This window comes from Trachinotus anak, unplaced genomic scaffold (assembly GCF_046630095.1).
Source record: "Trachinotus anak isolate AG129_WGS33_773 ecotype Australia unplaced genomic scaffold, CSIRO_AGI_Tana_v1 ptg000022l, whole genome shotgun sequence".
NCBI lineage: Eukaryota > Metazoa > Chordata > Actinopteri > Carangiformes > Carangidae > Trachinotus > Trachinotus anak.
In genome coordinates, this window is record NW_027273873.1 from 210,838 (window position 1) to 226,677 (window position 15,840).

The 15,840-nt window shown below is 47.9% G+C and overlaps 1 protein-coding gene across 3 annotated transcripts; it reads left to right on the plus strand.

Moving 5' to 3' along the window:
- Nucleotides 1–2,656: 2,656 nt before the first annotated feature.
- Nucleotides 2,657–15,815, plus strand: LOC139606514 (leucine-rich repeat neuronal protein 1). Of its 3 annotated transcripts, none has more exons than XM_071458724.1 (13): nucleotides 2,657–3,460; nucleotides 6,559–6,719; nucleotides 6,834–6,979; nucleotides 7,072–7,173; nucleotides 7,463–7,647; nucleotides 8,699–8,941; nucleotides 9,039–9,161; nucleotides 9,341–9,463; nucleotides 9,609–10,032; nucleotides 10,125–10,251; nucleotides 10,811–11,001; nucleotides 11,100–11,258; nucleotides 11,661–15,815. In XM_071458724.1, exons 2-13 carry the CDS (start codon nucleotides 6,644–6,646, stop codon nucleotides 12,198–12,200), a joined length of 2,439 nt encoding a protein of 812 aa, XP_071314825.1. In that variant the 5' UTR covers nucleotides 2,657–3,460; nucleotides 6,559–6,643; the 3' UTR covers nucleotides 12,201–15,815. The 3 variants fall into 3 exon arrangements, with proteins under 3 accessions (XP_071314825.1, XP_071314823.1, XP_071314824.1); XM_071458722.1 differs by having other exon boundaries at nucleotides 2,658–3,408; XM_071458723.1 differs by having other exon boundaries at nucleotides 2,658–3,330.
- The last annotated feature ends 25 nt before the right edge of the window (nucleotides 15,816–15,840 follow it).

The window sequence follows — 15,840 nt, forward strand, 5'->3', positions numbered from 1 at the left end:
AAGAAGAAAACAATAATCTTCCATCATTATTACAAAACACACAACCTGTGACCTCCAGGATTTATCACGTCTGTCTCCAGTAATGGGTCAATGTAGAAACGTACATACACAAAAACCAAGTACACTGGTTTATAAAAGCAGGAAGTGACCTCACTGACTCCTGACACTGCTTTAGAGCTGAAGGTGAAATGATGATGAAGAGGAGGAAGAGAAGAGATGAGATGAGATGAACTTGTCTTGGGCAAATAGAACCAACGCGCTGCCACATTCCATCATAGCATTGAACATATAAGACCAATAATACAATAGACAGAGAACAGACACTACAGACAGTCTGCATTGTTAGTAACACAGTCCCAACAGGACAGAGTAACGTATCCCGCCCTCACTGCACAGTCTCAGAACCCCCTACAGCCGACACAGTAGCTTGACAGGCAGGTTCAACAACTGCACAGTCCCACAGGCCAAACACATCATGCAGTGCAGCGTTTGTCAGGCATCTGATGCCCCGAGTAACAAATTCACATCCGTCATTTGTATATAAAAGTAGTAACCAAGCATTTAAAATGGATTTTTTTAAAAAGACCTCAGGTTGTTTATTTGCTCTGTAAAATGTCAGTAAATGTTAACCTCATTCATTTTGAATGATGACTAATAAATTTACTTATATTTGATCCATTAATTGTGTTAATGACCTTTTCAGACTCTGCTGATTCACCAGTGATGATGACCCAATCCCTGATTGATGAGCTGTCGCCATGACAACCACACACAGCAGTGATTGATACGATTTACTCACAAATTCACAACTGCTCAGAAACAGGAAACAGACAGCGACAGCGACAGGTTTCCCTTTATTCATGCGTTTGAATCTACAGTCCCATTAAAGTTGAGATTTAAAATCAATATGATGTAATATTGTAGATGAACAGTTCATATTAACTTCTGTTGTTACACGGCGATTTGTTACCATGGAAACAAGAGTCAGAGAAACTGAACAGCTGCTGTTACTGAGCTGGATCATATCAGAGTTCATGTTTATTTCGTTAAACGCGTCTGTTTTTTCCACAGAGTGAGACATCGAGTTTAATGACTCATCACTGAGCTGTGATTGGATGACTGATGTTTACAGCTGTTTAATGTTAGGATTCAGTTCAGGTGTGTTGTTCAGGGGCCCTGGGAAAATCAAGAGATGTTACATCTGTATTTTTTATTGTGGCTGTGATGTCAGTGTTCATGATTCCCCCTCCCTCACCCAAACACACACACACACACACACTGATGGGCTTTAATGTTTACTTGAGTCTTAATCCAAACTAAGCTGGATTTCAGAGGCAGCAGGATTGTTTTCACTCAGTGGGAGTTCACACACACACACAGTGTTTCTCAAAATCACGTAAGGTAAATTTTAAATGAAGCTCCTCCAGATAAAACTCTAATCTTATTTAACCTGGTATCATGTGATATTGATCAGTGTGAGTCAGTCTGACAGGAAGTGCTGATGACAGTTTGTTATGACAACACCAGCTGAAACACACCACTGTTTCTTTGGAGTAAATAACCTCTGAACTACAAACACACAAAATCACATCTGTCTGAGACACAAACCTAAAACTCCTCTTTAAATCCACATTGATCTGAAACTCTCAGTCTGTCACTTCTGCTTCTCGCAGTCAAGACTATAACAACAGATGCCATTGGGTGACATCATGAAGCAGTGTGGGATCATGGGAGTTGTAGTCTCTTCCTGGTCTGGATCCTTCAGTGTCAGTGGTTCAGGAGGTTTCGACCTGGAGCTGGATCCTCAACAACCAGAGCAGCTGATCAGAACCAGTAAAAACTCTGAATCAAACTGGTTCCCAGTTAAAGTCACTGACTGGAGGATCTGAAACATGAGACTTCAAACTGAGCTTCTGTCAGACAAACACAACACTGACGCATGAGCAGAGAGGATATGACATCACTGACAGGCCACCAATGAGACGGAGCCTGACCACGATTAAAGTCATTTGTGATGATGTAAGAACACAACAACATGTAAACAGAGGTCTGGTTGATTTCATGAGGAACAGGTACAGGTGAGACCAGAGCGTGGCTGAGAACACACACACACACACACACACAGCCTCAGAGAACAGGTTGACACACATTTACAGATAAAGCAGGTTGGCAGAAAAAACAGCTTTGCATTGTGGGAGATTGTGGGCTGAGGAAGCAGAGTTGAGACTGGATCAGTTTGTCATCACCTTCATCACCTGTACCTGACTGTGCTCTGACCTCAGGACGCTGACGGAGCGGAGGAGAGCGACGGAGGAACGTCACCGACAAAGATCCAGTCAGAGCTGAAACCACATGATGATGTTTGTGTAACAGTAACTGACTCAGACTGAAGATTTACAGGATCACTGTGACATCACTGAGGACCACGATGATGATGATGATGATGATCATCATCATCTCCTTTCATTGTTCACAGTCATCCTGTCTGACAAACACACACACACACACTACTGATGTGTTTCCCAGCAGTTAAACAAACAAATCAGATTGATCAGTGTCAGCTGTGTGTGTGTGTGTGTGTGTGTGTGTGTGTGTGTGTGTGTGTGTGTGTGTGTGTGTGTGTGTACTAAGACATTTTGGCCGGTCCTCACTTTTTGAGACGCCTTCAAATCACATGTTGAGGGTTAAGACGTGGTTTCAGAGTTATGGTTAGAATTAGGTTTAGGTTAAGGTCAGGGTCAGGGTCAGGGTTAGGCTCTCAGGTGTGATGGTTAAGGTTAGGGTCAGGGGCTAGGGAATGCATTATGTCAATGAGAGTCCTCACAAAGATAGAAGTACAAGTGTGTGTTTGAGTGTGTGTGTGTGTGTGTGTGTGTGTGTGTGTGTGTGTTCTTCTTCTTCTTCCTCTGATGTGCCACTGAGCTGAGGAACAGACACCACAGAAGAAGAAGTGAAGTAGAAAGAAGAGACTCAGACACAGTCATTAGGAGAATCTGGAGCATTACGTCATGTCAGGAGACCCCCGCCCCCCTCCATCGCCTCTGTGCAGCATCCGCGCTCTGATTGGTCCGTCATCCAGTGGCCTATAAATCCCATTGGCTGATCCCGAGTCAGCTGCTGCGGACCTGACAGAGGACAGGAGAGAGAGAGGGAGGGACGCTTCAGATAAAAGCGGCAGCAGCAGGACCCGGTCCGCCCTCATCCGGATCAACAAAACCCGGGTGAGCCGGAGAAGAACCTGAGCCTGCGGGACTCGGTTTCTGCGGGACTCTACCGGACTGTGGTTCCGCTGCGGCGCGGAGCAGGAGGAGCTGCAGGCGGAGGAGCAAGGTGAGAACCTGGGCGTCTGTCCTCCGGTTCAGTCCCGCTGTGAGGGTCCGGGACCAGAGAGAGGGAGACCCGGTCCCGGTGAGTCGAGCTGAAGCGGTGTGTGTGTCTGTGAAGTGCTGACGTCATGAAGGTGAACAGACCCTGAGAGCACACCTAAGACCTGAACCAGGAAGAACCTGAACCTGCACACACACACACACACACACACACACACACACACACACACACAGGCTCAACTCTGACAACAACAACACTAACAACAAAAATGATGGAGGAACATTCAACAGCAGCAGAATTAAAGGGACAGGTCAACATTTCAGAGTCAGGCCGGGATTAGCTTAGCTTAGCATAAAGACTGGGTTTAGGTGGAAACAGTTAGCTTAGCATAAAGACTGGGTTTAGGTGGAAACAGTTAGCTTAGCATAAAGACTGGGTTTAGGTGGAAACAGTTAGCTTAGCATAAAGACTGGGTTTAGGTGGAAACAGTTAGCTTAGCATAAAGAATGAGCAGGTGAGCAGCATCTGCACTCAAGGTCCCTTACTCTAGTTTTCAATCAGCTGTCGGTGTTTCTCCTCTCCTCGTCTCCTCTCCTCGTCTCCTGTCCTCGTCTCCTCTCCTCAGGGAGGGAAGTGAGATGTGTTCAGGGAACCCTGGGCCGAGCTGAGTTGTTGTGTAATGATTCTTCTCAAACTCCATAAAGTAGGTCAGAGTTTCTTCACTTCAGTCACTTCCACATTCAGGAGGTTTCCACAGTAACACTGCTGCTTTATATAATCACTTCTCTGCTGCCTCCTTCACCTCCTCAGCTCTCGTTAACCCTCTCCTCCTCTTCATCTCTCGTTAACCCTCTCCTACTCCTCAGCGTTCGTTAACCCTCTCCTCCTCCTCAGCTCTCGTTACCCTTCTCCTCCTCTTCATCTCTCGTTAACCCTCTCCTCCTCCTCAGCTCTCGTTAACCCTCTCCTCCTCCTCAGCTCTCGTTACCCTTCTCCTCCTCTTCATCTCTCGTTAACCCTCTCCTCCTCCTCAGCTCTCGTTAACCCTCTCCTCCTCCTCAGCTCTCGTTAACCTCCTCCTCAGCTCTCGTTAACCCTCTCCTCCTCCTCAGCTCTCGTTACCCTTCTCCTCCTCTTCATCTCTCGTTAACCCTCTCCTCCTCCTCAGCTCTCGTTAACCCTCTCCTCCTCCTCAGCTCTCGTTAACCTCCTCCTCAGCGTTCGTTAACCCTCTCCTCCTCCTCAGCGTTCGTTCACTCTTGTCTCTTTCATGTGACACTAAAACGCTGTGGGCAGAGACTCGGAGCTCGTGTCTGTTGGGACGGGTTCAGAGACCTGAGCTGCTGAACACTGGATGTTCACTTTGGAAACAAGTGGCTCATGGGAAAGCAAAGGTGTGACGGGGGGTCGTACGTGACACCTGAACTGTCACAGTCTGCACCGCACCGACGATCACGTCTTTGATCGGTCTGGATTTCTCCAAGTGGACTGATCCTGGACCAGTAGACCTGGTCTGGAATCAGTCTTGTGGTGTGAGCAGCACAGCCTCGTCGGACCAGGTGAGCTGTGACAGGTGAACATCATCAGGACAGATCAGACAATGATGTTCACCTGGCTGACAGACTGTGGACACACAGCAGCTCACCTGAGGTTTCCTGATTCTACCGCAGCAGGTGAGCGCAGTGATGTCATGTAAACATGTCAGCTGGACTCAGGTGTCGTCTTAGATTAAACCTCACATTTGAGTTTGTTGAGATTTTGTTCTTGTTTTCATCAGTAAAGTTTTGAGCTGCTCACATGAAACGTGTTCAGTATGTTTATGTGTTTAGTTCAAAACTAAAGGATCAATCAGGTGATCAATCAGGTGATCAATCAGGTGATCAATCAGGTGCTGTGACCTCAAACTAAACATCAAGGGACGACCGATCTGGACATAATTCAGTCTGATTCTGAGGTGAGTCAGAGACGAGGAGTTCAAGGTCATTGTGGTTAAATCCGTCAGATTAAGACTGAAGCAGTCGTGAGTTCGTTTGTTTTTCAGTTCACAGTTTTTGGCGTTTTCACTGTCGTTCAGTTGATGAAACTAAAACTGAGACTCGTGTCTGATTCAGTGTTTGTGAGCAGAGCTGCAGTTTGTCCACCGCAGTCAGCTCCGTCTTATTTTGAAATCTTTATCATCTCAAACAGATGTGAAGCTGCTTCCTGTTGTTCTCACTGCAGAGTCTGAGCTCGTTAGCAGAGGGGGCTGGTTTGTTCTATATTTATGTCCCCTCCCACCTGTGTGTGTGTGTCTGTGTGCGTCTGTGTGTGTCTGCGTGTGTGTGTCTGTGTGCGTCTGACTGCTCAGAGTAAATTAACCAGTTTCTCCGTCTCTCCTCCAATCACATCCTCTGCAGCAGGACACTTAACGAGGCGCTCGCAGCTCATTAAATAATTAATATCACCTCATCAATATTCCATCTGTTCAGCAGCAGGACGGTGGAGGAGGTGGAGGAGGTGGAGGAGGTGGAGGAGGGGGAGGAGGGGGAGGAGATGTGTTCAGATGTTGGAGCAGAGATGAGCCCTCCTTCAGTCTGTTGTTAACAAGAAGGAGGAGGGTCAGAGGTTTGAACGATCTGTCTCACTGCGCTGCGTTCAGGTCCACCTGGGAAACTAGAAGCTCCTGCTGGGACAAAAATGAACCATAAAATAAAATGTGACGTCTAAGTCAGTCTCTGTTTCTCCCATCAGAGTCTGTTACTCTGAGTCATGTGACTGTTGACAATTCCTCCTCAAACCTGATGAAGACTCATTTAATCCAGATGTTGTGTCTCTGAGACACATCTGTGTCAGTGTCAGTGTGGAAACAGCAGGTTTACCTCCCAGGTCACCTGTACACGCTGAACCTGAGGACACAGCTGTGAGGTTTCAGTGATCATGTGACAGCACAGGTTTAAACTGCAGCTCAGCCAGTGACAGCCCCCCCCCCCCCCATAAATGAAACACATAAATAAAACAAATGCAGCGTCTGCACTGACTCTCAGCAGGTTTCACTCTGATGTGTGACAGAGGCTGAATGTGAAACACAGGTTAGAGTCCTGCTTTCAGGTTAAAGTACGAACATCTCAGTGTATTTAAAGTAGCAGAAGTAAAAGTTCTCATTATGCAGAGTGGAGCCTTTCAGAATGAGATATTACTGGATTTTAATAGTTGGTATATTAATGAGTTCATGAACGACTTTGAATCTCTCAGCTGTAGATGAGACTCACCTCCTGCTGATCACCTGGAGGAAGCTGTTGTCATCATTTAGCCAGCACCTCCTCCAGCCCAGTGCACCATGGGATCTGCAGTCCTCTTCGTGCTGCTCCTCTGCTTCATGACATCGTCAGTGTGTGCTGGGCTGGCCAGCCAAGGTAAAGAACCATGATGTTTTATAGATGAAGAGGGACACGTGATGACCTGCACATGCAGGTGAGTTTAAATCATCAGTTTTTAAACAGAGGTTTGGTGTGTGTTGTGTCCTGTAGGTGGCGCTGTGCTGTGCCCTCTGCAGTGTGTGTGTGAGACGCGGCCCTGGTACACACCACAGTCTGTGTATCACCAGGCCAAGACGGTCGACTGTAATGAGCTCCACCTGCAGAGAGTACCTGCCAACATTTCATCTGACACACAGGTAAGAGTGACATCACACAGGTAACAGTGACATCACACAGGTAACACTATGTTATGAATGTGTCGTGAGTATGTTGTGTTGTTGTGTTGCAGGTGCTGCTGCTGCAGAGCAACAACATCTCATCCATCACGACTGAACTGCAGAGTCTGACCAACCTGACGGAGCTGGACCTGTCACAGAACCACTTCACACAGGTGACACACACACACACACACTCACACACACACACAAACAGAAACACACTCACACACACACAGAAATAAACACACACACACACACACACAAACAAACAGATGCACACATAGACACACACACACACAGAAACACACACACACACACACAGACACACACACAGACATAAACACACACACACTCACAGACACACAGACACACACACACAGACACACACATTTGGATTGTTGTTGCATCCTTGCCTCCGAGCACAGTCCGCTCATGAAGAGGTGTTCCTGTGTCTCTGTCCAGGTGAGCTCTGTGGGCGTGTCCTCTCTTGCTCGGCTGGTGACTCTGTACCTGGAGGAGAATCACATTGAGGAGCTGGAGGACTTCAGTCTGAGGAACCTGTCCAGTCTGGAGGAGCTCTACATCAACCACAACCACATCTCCTCCATTGGACCCAAAGCCTTCGCCGGCCTCACCAACCTGCTGCGGTAACAACACTTCTTCTTCTTCTGCTTCTTCTTCTTCTTCTTCTTCTTCTTCTTCTTCTTCTTCTTCTTCTTCTTCATTTCAACCCTGACAACTAGATCACTCCAAGGTCAATAAGAACCACTTAAATGTCCCCTAAAAACTCCTTCACTGGTCACAAAAACCACTTGTGGGAACAGAAGAACCTCCTAAAGGACCAGCAGATCACCTAGACCAGGGGTCGGCAACCTTAAACACTCAAAGAGCCATTTGGACCCATTTCCCACAGAAGAGAAAACACTTGGAGCCACAAAACCCTTTTGACATCTAAAATGAAGATAACACTGCATATATTGTTTTTTTATGCTATGTATAAAAAAACTATAGTGTGTTGCATTTATGAAATCAATGAACTGCTGCAGAGAAAACGAAATTTTATTTCTGATTCTGATCTGAACAAAAACATTTTGAACTCCGAAAAAAAAAGACGCTGGGTTGAAGGTTACTTTCAAATAAAATACTCAGTGTCTATTTGAGTTTTCCTCGTCAGCAGTGAAAGCAAATGAATCTGCCCACGTAGCATTAAACGTTCTCTTTTCTACAAAAACTTTTCTTTTCTTGGATTTATCCATGGCTGACCTACCGGGGGTCGAAAAGCTCAATATATTAAGTTGCCGGCGGGTGTCCCATATCGGCGGTTGTGACGCATATTTTGAGCGACAAAAAAATAAACACGTTTTATTTTAATATTACAAGATCACCATAATCTTCAAATTTAGAATAATATTTAAAAAACTAATGAACTAAAATAAAATAAATTGAAATTAAATACTCATTATTTATTTTCCAAAACCACAGGGAGCCGCAGCAGAGGGATGAAAGAGCCACATGCGGCTCCGGAGCCGCGGGTTGACGACTCCTGACCTAAACGATCTATAAAACCTCATGAAGAACCTATGGAACCTCCTAAAGGACCACTCGACCTTTCTCAGAAACCACCTAAAAAAACACATCAGGCTTTAAAACTTAGTTTAAGTTGAATTTCTGATCATAACATTAAGTTTTTCTTCTCAGGCTTCACCTGAACTCCAACCGGCTGGTGGCCATCGACAGTCGCTGGTTTGAGTCCTTGCCGTCCCTGGAGATCCTGATGATCGGGGAGAACCCCATCCTGGGTCTGGAGGAGAAGAACTTCCTGCCTCTGTCCCGCCTCCACAGCCTGGTGCTGGCTGGAATGGGACTGGCCTCCGTCCCCTCCGCTGCCTTCCTGGGCCTGGACTACCTGGAGAGCCTCTCCTTCTACGACAACCGGCTCAGGTGCGTCTGACTTTGGTTGCAGGTTCGATTCCCTTTGGTCCCTGTCGTGTCCTGTCACTGTTCTGGGTGATGCTGATGAACTGTTGTTCTCCTGCAGGTCTGTTCCCCGGGATGCTCTGAGCATGCTCCCTAACCTGAAGTTTCTGGACCTGAACAGGAACCCAATCAGCCGAGTCCAGCAGGGAGATTTCCAGAACCTTCAGCACCTGGAGGAGCTCAGGTGAGTCTGAGGATACACCTCCTCTCTTCTGGCCCTGATCCCGTCCCAGGTCTGATCTGGTAGTGGACTGAAGGAGGAGCCAGCTGAATCCTGTTGGTGCTGTCTCCCCTCTGGCTGTGAGCTTGTTGTGTAGTTTCAGGTTGTGTGTTGGAATAAATGTGGGTTGTGTTTGTGTTCAGCCTCAACAACATGCAGGAGCTGCTGATGGTGGAGCGAGCAGCTTTCCAGAACCTTCCAGAACTCGCCAAACTGGAGCTCTGCAGCAACCCGCGGCTGTCGTACGTCGACCCGCAGGCCTTCAGGTGACGACGGTCACATGACCAAACGTCTGCTAACACGTCCGATCTTTTTAAATCCACAAAGATTTCACACAAATCTGTTTTCTCTCCTCCTCAATTACCATTTTCCCTCCTCTCCTCCTCTCCTTGTCTCCTCTCCTCTCCTCAGTAACCTGTCCTCCCTCCGGACTCTCCTCCTCCATAATAACCAGCTCAGCCTCCTCTCTGGAGACCTGCTCTCCTCCCTCCCCTCCCTGGAGGAGGTGTCTCTCCACTCTAACCCCCTGCGGTGTGACTGTCTCTCCTCCTGGGGGCCTCACCTCGGCAACCAATCACATCTCAAGCTGCTGGAGTCGTACATCACCCTCTGCTCCTCCCCGCCTCACCTGATTGGCCAGGAGCTGCAGGAGGTGGTGGCGGCCGGGTGGGGCGTGGCCGGCGGAGGCGGGGCCAACAGCTGCCTGCCTCACATCTCTCCTCACTCCTTCCCGCTGACCATGAACGTCAGCGCCGGCCAGCCAATCACACTGGAGTGCTGGGCGGACGCTGACCCCGCCCCCCAGTTCTACTGGGTAACGCCCACTGGAGACAAGGTGGGTGGGGTCATGTGTGTGTGTGTGTGTGTGTGTGTGTGTGTGTGTGTGTTAATGTTACCACGGTACACCTCTCTTCTTTACCTGGTCAGGTGAGCTCTGAGGCAGTGGCTGCACCAATCATATCAGAGGAGGGGCGTGGCCTGAGCAAGAAGAAGAAGCATCGTGTGTCAGCCCCCGGAGCGTTGGTGATCGAACACGCCGAGCCGTCAGACGCAGGTCAGTCCTGCAGGGGAGCTGCCGAGCTCCAAGACCTGGTCCAGGTCTAAAGTTCAGTTTTCATCAGTCCCTCCGGGGTTTACACGGACGTCCTGAGAAAAGTGTTTGTTGTTGCAATTCTCATTTTGACCACAAGAGGCTGAAGTCACCACCACCTCAGACTGAACAGCATCAAAACCCTTCATGTGTCCGTCCAGGTGATTTTAATTTGTCCACGTGTCTGAACACAAGGTTCATGTCAACATTTAATATGTGTTAGTGAGTTTTAACGTTACTGTGAAAACTCTGCTCAGGTGAAACGAGGAGTTAGAATAAAAACTGTTGAACTAAATCTCCCCAGTCTAAGGATGAAGGAGGGGCCACAGAGGAGCCCTCCAGTGGTAGGAGGACACGCTGACGTTGCTATAACCTGATCGTCAAAATAAAATAAATGATAGATAAATAATTTTTATCAGAAGCTTTTGATATTTAGCATCTGCCAAAAAACTTCATCCAACACAAAGTTTACTCAGCTCAAGTTCTGTGTTTCCGTCTGACTGTCCACCTGTCTCTCTCTCAGGTGTGTATACCTGTGTGGCGTGGAACATGGAGGGAGCAGACACGAAGAGCGTGTCCGTGTTTGTGGACTCTCAGGGGTTTGTGGGCTGGTGGTCGGAGGGGGACGCCTGGCGGGATGGAGAGTCCAGCAGAGAGCAGCCCTGGCTGGGGAGCTGGTCCGGCCCTGCAGCCTCTCTGGTGGTTCTGGCGAAGGTACGAGCATCTTCTGTTCAGGACTCCGGTCAAACGCGCTTCATATCATGACTTTGGTCCTTTAAACTCTGGAGGTGTACTTCCTGTTTCCTGTGCAGGTGGTTCACGCCCAGTCGGTGGTGTTGGAGTGGAAGTTGTATCCCAGTGGAGGACCTTCATCTGTGGGTCAGAGCCAGCAGGACGCCCCCCTCCCTCTGCCCCGGTGGACCAGCGCCACCGTGCACATAGACAACCCTCAGATCAGCTACACTGCCAAGGTGAGCACATCCACCTGCCTACACCTGCCTACACCTGTCTACAGCTGTCTACACCCGTTCACTGTCAGTGGGACAGTCCAGTGTCTGTGGTGAGTTCACTGTCTGTAACGACAGTGGGACAGTCCAGTGTCTGTGGTGAGTTCATGTGTCAGCAGGACTGAGACAGAGGATGGTGAACAAAGGGTTGGGGGGGGCGCCACAGATCAGCTGAGCAGGAGAGGGGGAGGTAAACCAGTGAGGACGGTCCCTGTTAGACCCGCCCCCTCCTGATTGATTCATCATGTGACACAGACACCACACCTCATGAAGGATCAGCTGTTAACAGGTTTAACATACAGGTGATGATGTCAGAGTGAGGTCACTACAGGTTTAAGGTGTCTCTGTGTCTCTGTCTCTGTCCAGGTCCCAGTCGACGTTCAGGAGTATAATCTGACTCACCTCCTTCCTGCCACAGAGTACCACGTCTGCCTCACCGTCTCCTCCTCGCCTCTCTCCCCCACCTCCTCTCCCAGCTCCTCCCCCTCCCCAACCTCTCCCTCCTCCTCCTCCCCCTCCTCCTCTCCCGTCCACACCTCCTGTCTGAACGTCACCACTAAGGAGGCGGGCTTCTCTGTGGAGCTGGTGGCGTCACGTCGCAGCAGCGTGGCGTTGGCGGCCGTCATGGGCTCCATGTTTGCTCTGTCCATCATGGCTCTGCTGGTGGTCTACATGGGCCGCCGCGTGCAGCAGCACAAGTCCTGCGGCCACTCGCTGAAGAAGTACATGCAGCACGCCACGTCCATCCCCCTGAACGAGCTGTACCCGCCGCTCATCACACTGTGGGAGAGCGAGGCCGAGAAGGACAAAGACGACAAGGAGGAGGAAGAGGAGAGGGAGGGAGGAGCGAGGGAGGAGGAGGTGGGGGGGAGTCAGATTGACACCACAAAGACATACATGTGGTAGCTGGGGGGTGGGGCAGACATTCATGGGTGGGGGGGTCATGGAGGGGGAGGAAGGAGAGAAAAAACCTGGATTGATGAAAGTAAAGAGAGAGAGATCATGTGACTCAATGAAGCTGTGACCATGATGAAGATACACTGAGGAAGAGGAGGAGGAAGATGAAGGTGGACAGATCATCAGATCCTTTGTTTCAGCTCACCACAAACCAGCTTCTCAGAGCTCCGCCCTCCAGGTGGGTTCACTGCAGCTCTGTGGATCATCAGCCAGGTCCTTCTGAGAGGGGGTGTGTCCCTTTGGTTAGCTGTGCACACCTGTCCCTCCCACCTCACCCCTCCCTCAGCTTTAACAGACAAACTCTCTGCAGGTAGAAACCAGACTGAAGCACTGATGGAGACACTGGGACGACTCCAAGCTGACGGGAGAGGGCGGGGTACACCTGGACGACCTCAGACACACCTGTAACATCTGTCTGTGTTTAATGGGCTAAAATATAGAAACACGCTTTTAATCTGGAAGCAGCTGGACTTCCTGTGAGACAGAGACACGAACAGAGGACGATGGATTTGTTCTCTCTCAGATCTGTTTCTCAAACTGAGGGTCGGGGGCCTGTGATTGGGCCATCAGTGGATTTGAACAGGACAATTTTCTCTCCAGCAGGTGAACTGTTGACCTGTGATTCCAGATGTTTTCTACCCTCGGATCTCATCTCCTTCCTTTCTCTCTCTCCTTTCCTTCCTTCCTTCCCATCTCTCCTCTCCTCCCTGTCAAGCACACTGACAGTCGCTGGACTGTTGGAGGAATCTGATTATTGTAATTTAGTTCTGAGGAACCTGAATGCAGCACTGACACTCAGCACAGGATCACTTCACTGTAAACGCTCACAGTCACACTTAAAGGTCCCGTATTCACCTGAACTTCACACCTGTCATTTTATTTTCAGCTCAAACAAACAGCTGATCTCTGATAGTCATGTGACCAGAGTTTATTTGTGAACTCCCTCAGCGTCAGTGCAGGTTAACACCACTTCAGTGGACTGCAGGTCCTCAGTCTGCAGGTCCTCAGTCTGCAGGTCCTCAGTCTGCAGGTCCTCAGTAAGCTGGTCTTCAGTCTGCAGGTCCTCAGTCTGCTGGTCCTCAGTCTGCAGGTCCTCAGTCTGCAGGTCCTCAGTAAGCTGGTCCTCAGTCTGCAGGTCCTCAGTCTGCAGGTCCTCAGTCTGCAGGTCCTCAGTCTGCAGGTCCTCAGTCTGCTGGTCCTCAGTCTGCAGGTCCTCAGTCTGCAGGTCCTCAGTCTGCTGGTCCTCAGTCTGCAGGTCCTCAGTCTGCAGGTCCTCAGTCTGCTGGTCCTCAGTCTGCAGGTCTTCAGTCTGAATATGGGACCTTTAATCTGTCTCCGTCAGCACAGCATGAATGCATCATTATATTTATTCTATTTTATTCTATTTGTTCTGCATCAGGATTGTACACAGTGGTTGTCATGGTGACAGTGATGAGGATGACACCACTGTCACGTCCATGTGAAGAAGTCAAACTTTATCGACAGCCTGTGCACGGACGCTGACAATGACCATGTTGTGTTCAGTTTGTCAGACTGGGTCTGTTTGTGGCAGTGGAGGTGGAGGTGGAGGTGGAGCTGCATGCCTTTGCACTCATATTTAGGACTGTTTGTATAAAAACCACGTCTGTGTGACGACCTGCAAACTGGTGGATGGTTCAGTCTGTTCACACTGAGACACCAAAGAAACAAGACACACTCAGTATCATCGATGACGACGACGACGACGAACACTTGCAGTGAGTGGAGTATAAATGTGTGATATTAATGTTGGTCCGGTTCCGTGGAGCTGATTCTTCCTGACAGACGATGCTGTGTTCTACTTATTTCGCTGACCTTCAGTTCCAGGGTCTTTTTAGAGGTTGTGTTTTTAACCTGTGTGGCAGACGTTACCATAACGACCAACAGACTGAAGCAGATCATTGTGGTGGATGAGTGGACCAAACAGGACCAGGGTCAGGAGACCAGGTCCATGTCTTTCTGACCTGAACTTCAGATCCACCTGGTTCCTTTCTGACAGAGGCACCAGAACTGATGAGTATGAGAACTGATAATCATGAGGTGATATCTCTAGTTAGTTTAGTCAGATTAGTCAGGTAATCAACAATCAATCAAGTTATTGATGAAGTCATTGATCCAGCGTCTCATTGAACTGAGTTGATCTGAGTCTGACTGAACACGACGTTTGAAGACTTTACTTCTGATGATCTGCATTTTTCATCATTTTATAGATTGATTGATTGATCTGAAATATAATTGACAAATGAAGTGATGATAACAACAACAGTTACCTACAGCCAAAGTTTAGTTGCTGAATGGAACCAGACAGAAACACAATGGGCTGAAAAATTTTGATTGGAAATGATTATTATTACTTTAACCGTTTAAAGGTCCCATACGTTACACCGTTTTATCTGAAGTGTTGATCTTTATCAGAAGAGATGTTTGTGGTTTTAAGAACCAAAAACCATCTCAGTGTAGTTTTACATTTCTCTGTGGACTGAGGCTTTGATACTTCCACAGTATTAATATAGAACCTAGACCTGCTTTATAATCACAAACACATGGACATCTACCTTTAGACTGGGTGGAGCTTTAAATGTCTTGATGAATATCGACCTGGACTCGGAGTTAAGCCTCTGATACTGAATCATCAGCAGTTTGCAGGTTTGTAGCTCAAACTTTCAGCCAAATATTCCCTCAACTGTCTGTCAACCAAAACATTTCAGGAACAAACTCCCAAAGGAAGCTCTGGGCATTTTACAGAACATGTACTGTACATACGAACATGAGAACTGTTACAGACGTTTCTTTGGTCCTGGTCACAGTTTTCTTTCACACTGAACTGACTCTGTTCTGTTGTTTTTGAGACATCACCTCAGACTCTGGGAAATTAAAACTGATAAAATAAGATGGAGGTGAATTGATAATGAAAATAATCAGTCATGGTTCAACTTCATAAATCAGCTACAAAATGAATCAACTTCTTTAGTTGTTGAGACAGTTTTTACATTTTTGTTTTCAGCTAAAAGGTTTCAAGACAGAAAACTGATTCTGAGTCAGAGACTGTGACGACCACACACTGACCTTTGACCTTTACGCCTCAACCTCAGAAACAACAGTTCAGCAAAAGTTCACACACTTGTTGTTTCTGAAGCTTTATCTTCATCTGCTGAGGAAGACCAGGAAACGTGTCTGAAAGCTGCAGAAACACCAATGAAACTCACTCTGTGCATGATTTTTAAAAGATGATTATTGATTGACTGATTGATTGATTTCCCTGGGCTTAAAGAGTGATGATCAGTCTGACCTCAGAGCAGTGGCGCCCTCTGGTGTCGTTCACAGTCAACAACGGCACATCGCACTTAACGTCATTTAAGTTAAACTTGACAGTAATATGCAGGGTATTTTGTACAAAGTGTATCGCTCTATATTTGAAGACAATAATTGCCTATATTATTATTATTATTATTATTACTGAACACTGAGCACCAACTGTAACTAAATATGTGTGTGTATGAGTGTGTGGGAGGAGAAGATGAAATAAATACACACTGTCACTCCACAGCCTGGTGTCTGATCACGAACTCAT